Source organism: Olea europaea, chromosome 18, assembly GCF_002742605.1.
Source record: "Olea europaea var. sylvestris chromosome 18, O_europaea_v1, whole genome shotgun sequence".
Lineage (NCBI taxonomy): Eukaryota > Viridiplantae > Streptophyta > Magnoliopsida > Lamiales > Oleaceae > Olea > Olea europaea.
This window is the reverse complement of record NC_036254.1, coordinates 3716582-3728347: the sequence shown is the minus strand read 5'-3', so window position 1 is coordinate 3728347 and position 11766 is coordinate 3716582. Positions and strand designations below refer to the sequence as shown.

The following is an 11766-nucleotide window of genomic DNA, read 5'->3' as shown; positions in this document are numbered from 1 at the left end:
GACTGGTGACTCTTTCCTTATTTTACAATTCATTATTCTTTGGTCCTTGAACTTATAGACATTGAAGCAAATGGGACATGAACTTTAAAATATTGATATTTAGTCACCTAATTTATAATTTTTATCTAGTTTGTCAATAAAATGAAAATCTATAGAAAATTGTAGCAGTGGTCCCTAATCTTTCACTTTTTTGCAAGCTGTACTCTAATCTTCATTTTGTACAACTCAGAGTCTCAAACCTTTCAAAAATATACACATGGAATCTAAATTGAATATAGTTGACGAAAAAAGAAAAAATTTAATCAATTTTGATCAAATTAGAAATGACAAAAATGATATATTCACATTTTTTTCAAATACTATTAACAATTAAACTAAAAAAAAAAAAAAAGAAAATATGCCCCCCCCATCCCCACCCACCCCACTTTCATCATCATCTTCTTCTTCTATGTGCTGACAGTGACCACCTACAGCTGCCAATCCCATATTTATCTTTTCCTCCACCTACAGCTGCCCACTACATCTTACCAGGTCAATCTTACTACTAAAGTCAGCTCAAGCCATTGACAGGGTCCCAATAGAAACCAATGTAGCGACATTGTATTGACTAATTTTCCTATGATTACTTTCGTCTCTATTACCTCTTTCACGTCTGTCTCTTCATATGATTTCGAAGTCACCCCAAACCTCTTCTCACACTTTTCATCGTCCTCCTTTTGATACCAATATCAGTTTCCACTAAACTCAAGATTTGTTCAATTCAACCCTTTATTCACCAATTGAAGGTCATATGTGCACTTTGCTTTAGCTATTTGTTTTGCTTTTTTCTGAACTTAGTTGATTTGTAGATCTCTTGTGTAGTTGTTTCTGTTCGAAGACTGTATCTTTATGCTAAATTTTTATTTGAGCCTGTCTTGTTTTCTTATAATATTTGTAGATTTGGTCGGTTGAGTTGAAGATTATGCTTTTCCTTGTTGTTTTGTTACCAAAAATCAGTGATCATTACTGTCAAACATTAGCTCCAAATTAGGCCAGTAGGGAAAATGGTGGTGGATTGATAAGTGGATTTTTATTCGGCAGAAGAATAGAGAAGGAAAGAGATGATAAGGAGAGAGAGAACAGAGTTGCTATAATTGTTGTTTTTCATTTATTAACTTCTAATGGCTATTTATATCAATTACAACGTGATAAGCAAATAACTCAACAAACTAATCTAGAATCAAGGAATAATAATTCAATTAGGAACTAACAAGAAAGAGTAAATAATCACAGGAGCTATTTTTAAGCAGCCACTACTTGTTTAGCACATTTCACGGCTTCTGTTATTCATCAGCTTTGGACTGGGTCTTCATGCAATCCATGTACACGTCCATCTTCATGCAATCTACCATCCATACAATCCATGCACATGTCCATCCATGCAAGCACATTTCATGGCTTCTGTTATTCATCAGCTTTGGACTGGGTCTTCATGCAATCCATGCACACGTCCATCTTCATGCAATCTGCCATCCATACAATCCATGCACACGTCCATCCATGCAATGCACACATCATTCCTCTCCGCCCAGAGTATCCTTGTCCACAAGGATGAAGCTGGGATATTATCTCGAAAATCACCATAAAATCTCCCAAGATGCATCCTCTTCCGGAGCTCCTGCCCATTTGATGAGTACCTCGGTCTTAGGACGGTAATTTCCCTTTTGAATGACACATCGATCAAGTACCTTTTCCGATTTTGGTACGATGTTCAATTCATCGGAAACTGGAAGAAGAGATGGAGATACTGCTGGTTGATTGCCCAAATGTTTACGCAAGAGGCTTACGTGAAAGACCTCATGTATTTGGGACCCTGGAGGTAAGGCAAGACGATAAGCTACAGGTCCAACTTTAGCAAGGATTTCATAGGGGCTGAAGAAATGAGGAGCCAATTTCATAGAGCTTCGGAAGGCCACAAAAGCTTGGCGATACGGCTGAAGTTTCAAATAAATGTAATTGCCTATCTGAAATTGAGCCTCCCTTTGATGTTGATCTGCTTGTGCCTTCATTCGATCACGAGCCATGGTTAATTGGGGACGTAATTCTTTAAGAATGGCTGTTCGATCTCGTAAATAGTCATCAACCGCTTGTACTGATGTTGTGCTAGGGATGTAAGGAATTAGGCTTGGAGGCTGCACGCCATAAACTGCTTCGAAAGGAGTCATTTTTGTAGAGGAATGTATGCTTGTACAACCATTTCCATGGCTGGTCCCCAGTAAAGCACCAAAGGTATTGCTCGAGGGTCCGATTCGTGGCTTCTGTCTGACCATCAGTCTGAGGGCAACCGCTTGTACTGATGTTGTGCTAGGGATGTAAGGAATTAGGCTTGGAGGCTGCACGCCATAAACTGCTTCGAAAGGAGTCATTTTTGTAGAGGAATGTATGCTTGTACAACCATTTCCATGGCTGGTCCCCAGTAAAGCACCAAAGGTATTGCTCGAGGGTCCGATTCGTGGCTTCTGTCTGACCATCAGTCTGAGGGTGATAGCTGGAGCTCATTTTAAGTTCAGTCCCCTATAATTGAAATAGATTTTTCCAGGAAGAACTCATAAAGATTTTGTCCCCGTCACTTAGAAGAACTAGGAAACCCATGTAATTTTACAATGTATGAGACAAATGTTTTAGCTACTGTTAAGGCTATAAATGGGTGCTTTAGAGGGACAAAGTGGCTATATTTAGATAGAAGATCAACAACAACCATAATCACTGTGTACCCTTGTGAAGGCGGTAATCCCTCCACATAATCCATTGACAAATCAGTCCAAATTTTAGTTGGAATGGGTAAGGGTTGAAGTAGGCATACAGGGGTCATACAATCTACATTGAAACGTTGACATAAGAATTTCTTGATTGATTTCCTCAAGCCTGGCTAGGTGAAACTTTGTTGGATGCGTGCCAAAGTCTTATGATATCCGAAGTGTCCACCTACAAATGACGAGTGCCCATCGACTAGTACAACATGGAGTAGAGATGAATTAGGACTCAAGAATATTTTCCCTTTTCGAAACCATACCCCATCACGTTTCACATACTGATTTCACATACTGATGTTTAGTTTGATTGGAACTCTCCTCCACCAGTTTATTATAGAAGGAATCCTGAAGTACCTCTTGTTGCAAGTCCTTCTACCAATCAGCTTTTAGGAGAGAGATAGCTAAGAAGTTAACTTCTCTCACACGTGACAATGCATCTACCCCTTTATTCTTTGGACCGCTTGTACTCAATGATGTAGTAATACCCAAAAACCTTCGGTAACCAACATGTTTGAGCAGGAGTAGTGATGCGCTGTTCCATTAAAAATTTGAGGCTTTTTTTTATCAGTTTTAACAACAAAAGGTCAACTCAGAAGGTATGGCCTCCACTTGCGAATAGCTTTTACAATGGCAAGCATCTCTTTTTAGTAGGTAGATAATGTGAGCGCTGACCCCTTTAACGCTTCACTGAAGAAGGTAATAGGTTGTCCCTGTTGAGATAAAATAGCTCCAATGCCCATTCCACAAGCATCACATTCAACTACAAATTGCTGGGAAAAATCAAGAAGTTGAAGAACAGGAAGAGATGATAAAGCTTCTTTTAATTTGTTAAAAGCATTTTCTACTTCCAAATTCCAAGTGAACCCATCTTTGGCTGATAGACGAGTCAAGGGAGCCGCAATCCCACCAAACCCACTAATGAATTTTTTGTAATACCCAGCAAGACCCAAAAATCTGTGCACCCCCTTGGCGATTGTAGGAACTGGCCATTCGGTAACAACTTGAATTTAACATGGTCGACTGCAACTCCTTTTTTTGATATGATGTGCCCCAAGAAGTCTACTTGTTTTACTCCAAACGGGCATTTTGATTCTTTAGCAAATAGGCAATTAGACTTCAAAATTCGTAAGACAATATGTAGATGAGAAATGTGTTCCTGCCATGACTTGCTATATACCAATATATCATCGAAGAAGACCAAAATAAACTTACGGAGGTAGGATCGGAAAAGATCATTCATTAAACTTTGGAATGTTGCAGGCGCATTAGTAAGTCCGAATGGCATGACAACAAATTCATAGTGCCCTTCATGTGTGCGGAATGCGGTCTTTGGTATGTCACTCTCATGAACCCGTATTTGATGGTATCCTAATCTTAGGTCAAGCTTTGAAAAATATCTGGAGTCATATAATTCATCTAGTAATTTATTGATCACCGGTATGGGATATTTATCCTTTATGGTGATGTCGTTGAGAGCTCTATAATCAACACAAAATCGCCAACTTCTATCGACCTTTTTTACCAACAATAATGGAAAAGAAAAAGGGCTTCGGCTAGGATGGATCAGCCCTGAGTGTAAGAGTTTTTGAACCATTTTCTCAATCTCGACCTTTTGGTAATATGGATAATGGTAGGGCCTAACATTGACTGGGCCGCTATAAGGTTGAAGCGGTATTTGGTGATCATGGATACGAGTTGGTGGTAGTTGAGACGGGGGTTCAAACACTTGCTTAAGCTCCTCAAGAATATTAGTAAGGACTGGGGAATGACCCTCTTGGTTTTTGGATGGAGAAGGGATATTAATTGAAAGAGCAAGCTAGAACCACGGATATAATGGCATTCCTTCTCACTGAGAGCCTCCAATCCTGCATGTTTTATGCCTTGAAAACTGTGAATGGTCCCACAATTTTGAAATGTCATGGTCAGGCTTTGGTAATTTGTTTCCACCGTTCCCAGAGTTGCAAGCCATTAAACTCCCAAAACTAACTGACAGGCAACTACTGGTAAAATATAAAAATTAGCCTTAACTTGATATCCTTGAATGTCTAAAGGTATGGCCAGACATTTCCCTGTACAATCGATTTTTTCCTCATTGGCAACCATGACTTGGAATGTCTTATGACGAGTTACGGGTAAGCCACACTTTGTTACCAATGATTGATCCACAAAGTTATGTGTACTCCCTCCATCGATCAAGACCGTGATCTCTCTGCCCCTTAACTTGCCTGGAGTCTTATGGTCTGGGGATGTTCCGTTCCAGCGATGGCATGGAAAAAAAATTCAGGCAGATTCCTTATAACTAATGGTTGCTGCTCGACATCTTGCAAGTCCTCTTCGATGTCTATTATGTCTTCCATCATGAATAGCTGAGGTCGTTGACATCGATGTCCAGGAAGGAATTTTTCATCACAATAATAGCATATCCCCTTTTTCCCTATATTCTCTGGCTTCCTAGCTTGTGACTCGTTTGAAGGGATTGGGATTGTTGTTTGGGCTAGTTCCTTATTTAAGCACAGGTAGGGGACCAAGAACACCAACTGAATTATTATGCCCTAATTTTGGTTGTGGATCGAGCACAGAAGGATGAGGAAAGTTTGTTGATTTTCTTTGTAAAAAGTTTCTTTCTTCAATTAACCTGGCAATGCCGATGGCATCTGAGAGTGTTCGAGGCTATTTGATTTTTACGTCGAGCCTTATCTCGTCACGTAATCCGACTATGAAACATCTAAGAAGAAAGGATTCCGGCAGACCATCTACTCAGTGGGATAATTTCTCAAAAGCTTCTTGGTAAGCTGTGACAGTGGCGGTTTGCTTGAGTCGAGTGAGTGCTTCGGAGGGGTCTTTTATTGTGTTGGCCCGAAGTGGAGTAATAATGCCCTGGTAAAATCTGTCCAGGTCACTGGTCCTTTAAACTTGGAGTACCATCGATGCCATTGGAGAGCAATTTCCTCGAGATGAAAGGAAGCAAGTAAGACCTGTTGATCAGGAGTGATATCATTGAAATCGAAATACCATTCAGCTTTGTAGATCCATCCAGTTGGGTCTTATCCATCAAATTTTGGGAAGGTGAGTTTAAGATGGTGATTGTTATAGTGTGATGATGGTTGAGAGTGACTGGCTGAAGGTCGGCCAATTTGAAGGGATGATTAGGTCGAGGCGAACAGGTTTGTGTTTGGGTTATTGGCATGAGGAATTTGTGATGTTCGCAGGGTTTGTAGTTCCTGCAAAATTGCCTGTAGCGTAGTGTGAACTTCATTAATACTGGATTCACGACATTCCAATATTTCATGAACTTCGTTTCGGAACTTAGCATTGGACTGATTTCGAATAGCCATAGTTAACCAGAACTTGGATCCTATAGGTTATGGGCTCTGATAAGTGAATTTTTATTCGATAGAAGAATAGAGAAGGAAAGAGATGAGAAGGAGAGAGAGAACAAAGTTGCTGTAATTGTTGTTTTTCATTTATTTACTTCTAATGGCTATTTATAGATCAATTACAACGTGATAAGCAAGTAACCCAACAAACTAATCCAGAATCAAGGAATAATAATTCAACTAGGAATTGACAAGAAAGAGTAAATAATCACAGGAGCTATTTTTAAGCAGCCACTACGTGTTCAGCACATTTCATGGCTTCTGTTATTCATTAGCTTTGGACTGGGTCTTCATGCAATCCACGCACATGTCCATCTTCATGCAATCTGCCATCCATGCAATCCATGCACACATCCATCCATGCAATGCACACATCATGGATTTAGATTTGGATTTGGGCTAGGCCAGAAGGCAAGGAAATAGCAGTGAAAATGGGCAGTGTTTTGGACTGAGAATGGTGGTGTTTTGGGCAATGGCTAATACAGGGGAACGATGGTGGATTTGGGCACTGGCTCTGGAAGGTGGTCTTGGGCGATGGCTGAAGGCTATGGAATGGTGGTGATTTTTGGGAGGTAGTTGATTAGTTGCCAGTGTGGAGGCTGTGGTGGTGTCGATGCTACGGGAAGAAGATGAAGTTTGGGTTTGGTTAAGTGGGGGTTGGGTGTGGTGGTGGTGCCGGCAACCACAAGAAAAAGAAATTTTGTTCTTTTTTATTTTTAGTTTAATTGTTCTAATTGTTAATATTTGGAAAAATACAAATATTTGCCCTTTATAATTTGGTCAATTTTTTATTAAATTTTGACTTTTCTGTTCAACTAACGGTCAAATTCAATCCATTTGGACCCCAAATGCACATTTTTGGAAGGTTTGGAACTATGGTTGCATAAAACGAAGATTAGGATAAAGTCCACAACAAATGAAAAAATAGGGACCGCTTTTACAACTTTCCCTAAAATCTATCAATTGATAGCAAGATTGATTTTGTTCACGATGTAGATATATTAATATTGTGTCATCCCGTTGTTTTTCCATAAGTTGCATTTGAATTGAGATATTCATAATTTTTCCTGATCGTGAAGTATAAACTTAAATAAATCAGTTTGTCATTAGTTAATATAAATAAAATCAATTTTAGTTATTGATAGTTAAAAAAAAGACTTAATAATCATTTAAAAACACTCCCAAACATTTTAAGCTCCTGTTTGATTATTTTAATCTAAATCAAAGTCAACAATTAATTTTCATCAAATATTTTATGAAATTAAAATTTTTTAAACACATATTTAATCAAATTTTATTAATATTTGTTAAAATTTTTATTTTAAACCCTACCAAACAAGGGCTAAATTTTGGAATTTTCGATAGTTAAATGTTTCATTAGTCATTGACTTATATATTTGTCACGCTTTATTCAGTGAATTTTAAAATGATTTCGAGCGATCATTAAACTTTAATACGTTGTTTTCTATCACTCACTCACCAATTTTTCAAATGTTATTAATAAATTTTAAAATACTTTTGCGTTGTCACTTCACTTTAACATATTGCACTTCATCACTCACTTACCATATTTCATTAGTTAGTGAACTTGTACATCCTTCACACATTACTCACATAATTTATACACATGTTACACTTTACTCATTGAACTTTAAAATACTTTTGAGTGGTTACTTATTGATTCCAATTGTTCAAAAATTAAAAATTTTGAAATCTCAACTGTCGATTTGACATCGCGGACTCCCCCGTTGTCGACAATCTCGATGTTCTTGTATGATGCTCTTACCTGTATACACTTATTGAAGTTTTCTATATATATATTTTTTATTCATTTATGACACTTTTGATTAAAAAGTTAATTGATTTAAATAAATACATGAAAGTGTAACTTTTATATGAAATAGTTTAATGACATGATTCCTCTTTTTTTTTTTTTTTCCCTTCAATTAGTGTATGGAGGACACATAGAATTTGGTAAAACACGTGGGGTGTGCATAAGAACAATAGGCGTATCAGGTTGCCGAGTTTTTCGGTAGGACGCTTTCGTGGTGGCACCTACGACAACTTAAGCAATGAGGTTCCTGAAGTTAGGGGGGCAACCATTTCAGAGATAGCTAGAATGTTCATCCGCTAAATTGAGCTCGAGCCTCCTCCTCTCCATACGTCAGTTAGCTCAATCCCTTATTTTTTTAGTTTTTTGCTTTGAGAGGATTTCATTAGAGCAAATTAGGATTTAGAGCGGCTCTAAGAAACTCTCTATCTTTAAAGAGCAATTCTACAACTTAAATTTTAAACGGCTCCAGTAGCTTCTTTGAAAGGAGATGGATACTATGTCAAGGCTCAATACAAGATCATAAATATATATTCTGCAACAAAATTCTTGGTCAACACAAGCTTTTTAATGACTATTTTGGAAAGGATCCTATGTATTCTTGAAATTTATTTCGAAGAAGGTTCCGTATGCGCCAATCCCCTTTTTATTTGTATTCAATCCGCCATAGAAACCCATGACCCGTACTTTGTCCAAAGAAGGAATGTAGTTGGAATTCTTTCTTTGTCTTCTCTACAAAAAATTATTCCTGCTTTTGTGGATGGTTGCATATGGAGTTACAGCAGATTTTATTGATGAATACATACTAATTGGTGAAATCAATGCAATTGAGAGTTTCAAAAGATTTGTTAAGGTTGTGGTTTCAATTTTTTCAAATAAATACATGAGAATACCAAACAAAGAAGATGTTGCCAGATTGCTAAAAGAAGGCGAAAAACATGGGTATTTTGGAATGTTGGAGAGCATTGAATATATGCACTGGAAATGGAAAAACCGTCCAGTAGCATGGAAAGGTATGTACGTTGGGCATATTCATGAACATCTATAATTCATGAAGCTGTAGCTTCCCATGATCTTTAGCTATGGTATGTATTTTTTGGGCTGCCAAGATCATATAATAATTTAAGTGTTATAGATAGATCATTTTTATTCAGAGACCTTGTTGAAGGTCGTGCTTCCCTAGCCAACTACTCAATCAATGGTCATAACTATACAATGAGATACTACCTTGCTGATAGTATATATCCTCCATGGTCAACATTTATGAAAACAATTCCATATCAACATTTGGGCATAGCATCCACAAATTTATTTGTAGCCAGTTGAATGGTTGACCAATGGTTTATCAAAGAAACTTGTATTCATATAGATGCAAATTTTTGTACTCATGAAAATATTCTCACAATTGAGTCCAAAAAGCCTTTTGTTTTTGTTCATTTCCGTGTAGTGCATCCAAACAACGTTAAGCCTCGCTGACATAATGAGAAGATCCTTTACCATAGTAAAGTTTCCACATCTTAATCTTTTAGGCCATGTTTGATAGAGGTTAAATTCCATGAAAAATGGAAATTATTTTCCAACTTCCACTTTTTATGGTGTTTGATAGACTTTTTTATTTTTTGCAATGAAAAAATTCTATTCATAATTGTTAAAAAAAAATTTCCTTTAATTGAAAATTTCTATGTAAAATAAAGCCAAATGAATACCAAAAAATAGATGATTTTTTTTGGTCAATAGAAACAAATTCTATCCCCAATACCAATAAATTATATCCCTTTAATTGACAGTTTCATGTAAAATAAAGCCAAACGAACACCAAAAAATACTTTTATTTAAACATTTTTCACGTGAAAAATTATACCAATCAAACACAATAATTTACAATTCCCAACAAAATAATTTCTAGGCAATTCAATTCCATGAAATTCGTTTTCTTTCCACCCAAATTCCATTTTTGCAATCAAACGGACCCTTAGAGTTGGGTTCCTATGTAGTATTTGACACATGGAATTAATCATTAAAATTGGGATATCGGGTTGAAAACTGTGGGTTTTCATTTGTATCATTATATTGATTTTCATCCTTGTTGGTTTAAATATCCATGTTGTAGAAAAGAGAAGATATATGTGCAACATGTATATAGAACACGTCTGAAAACAAATACGTGGATTCAAGAAATAGCCGTTGTAATGATTCAATTAAAAGATATTGAGATTTGCATTTATTATTTAATTTAGTCAATAAACTGTGCATTGGAAGTTGGAATTTTTGAAGCATTAAATTGTAGAGAGTTGGGTTTGGCTCTCCAAATTTGGAGAGCCAATCCACACTCTATTTTAAAGTATTAAATTGAATAGTCTCTTGGAGTAAAATTTTAAAGATTGACTTTTTAATTAGAGAGCATTCCACTCTAAAGAGTCTCTTAGAGATGTTCTTAGGAGTTAGCTTTTGAAATTCACACACACACACACACATTGATTTTACAATTGATTATAAAAGATTAGAGTTTTAAAGAAAGAAAATATTTTACTGATGAATTGATGAAGGCATAACTATATGTACTTTAGGAAGAACACATCTGAAAAAAAATGATGGAAATTCAGCAAGAGCAACTGATGGAAATTAGAGCACTGTTTTATTTCTCTGTAAAAATGACAAACTTTACAACCTACATTTTACAATGACTTGCGTACATTTAAATACAAAATCTCCAATCTCTATTCTAGGAAATTAGCCAACATTTTGCATTTATAAAAGTAGTAGGCTAATTTCATGGTTATACAAAAATAACATTTACAGAAAATTGATTGGCTGTTACAGGTATGATTATTGGCTATCTTGCTGGTTTTGATTCTTGGCTTGATTTGTGGTGGCTGATTTTTGCTCCTTGGCTTGATTAGTGGAATCTTCCTTCATGATCGAGCAATTGCCCTTTATTTTTTCGAGCTCCAAGAAATTGGATTTGTGCCAAGGAAACATATATAAGCAGAGGTTGAAGTTCTATCATCAAAGTTCCTTGCCCAATCTGCATCGTTGTATGTGGTAAGAGTTGACGGACTGAATTTTCTGATTTGAATTCCATGAAAAATTATTTATTTCAAGTAACGAAGGAGCCTCTTCGCAGCCGTCCAATGAGTTGTATTGGGTTTATGCATGAACTGAGAGAGTTTATTTATCGCAAATGAAATGTCTGGCATTGTAAGAGATAGATATTGAAGATCACCTATAACACTCCTAAATTTTGTGCTGTCAACGGAGCTGGTTCCATCAATGAGTTTGAGGGTTGTAGTGGTTGATAATGGTGTGGATGCATCTTTTGAACCGAGCATATTACTTTTGGATAGGATATCTCTAATGTATTTATGCTGAGACAAGAAGAGACCAGATTTAGTAGGTATAACTTCCATCCCAAGGAAAAAATTTAGTTGTCCCATATCTTTCAAAGAGAAATAATGTCCAAGTTTTGTGATTACTGAAGCAACAAATTGAGTATCACTGCCAGTTATGACTAAGTCATCCACATATACTAGCAGAAAACATGTAACTGAGCTGGTTCTGTATATAAATAATGAAGAATGTGCTTTAGAATTCATAAACCCAAGCTCTGTAATGGTTTTCTTGAGGGCCGAATGCCAGGCTCTTGGTGCTTGTTTTAGGCCATAGATGGCCTTGTGTAACTTGCAGCCATGGTTAGGCTAGATGTATCCTTGAACCTCGGAGGTTGAACCATGTAAACATTTTCAGTCAACATCCCATGTAAGAATGC

General features: G+C 36.7%; 1 protein-coding gene across 1 annotated transcript; it reads left to right on the top strand.

Annotated features, from left to right (window-relative positions):
* Positions 1 to 8760: 8760 nt before the first annotated feature.
* LOC111366614 lies at positions 8761 to 10900 on the top strand. Its single transcript, XM_022987333.1, has 3 exons — positions 8761 to 9013; positions 9169 to 9237; positions 10821 to 10900. The coding sequence occupies exons 1-3, from the start codon at positions 8761 to 8763 to the stop codon at positions 10898 to 10900; spliced, it is 402 nt and encodes a 133-aa protein (XP_022843101.1).
* Positions 10901 to 11766: the final 866 nt, after the last annotated feature.

Coding starts and splice junctions, on each gene's coding strand:
- LOC111366614 (XM_022987333.1), top strand. CDS start 8,761: ATGGTTGCATATGGAGTTACAGCAGATTTTATTGATGAATACATACTA. Junction 9,014..9,168: donor CCGTCCAGTAGCATGGAAAG/GTATGTACGTTG, acceptor ACCTTGTTGAAG/GTCGTGCTTCCCTAGCCAAC. Junction 9,238..10,820: donor GAGATACTACCTTGCTGATA/GTATATATCCTC, acceptor TGGCTGTTACAG/GTATGATTATTGGCTATCTT.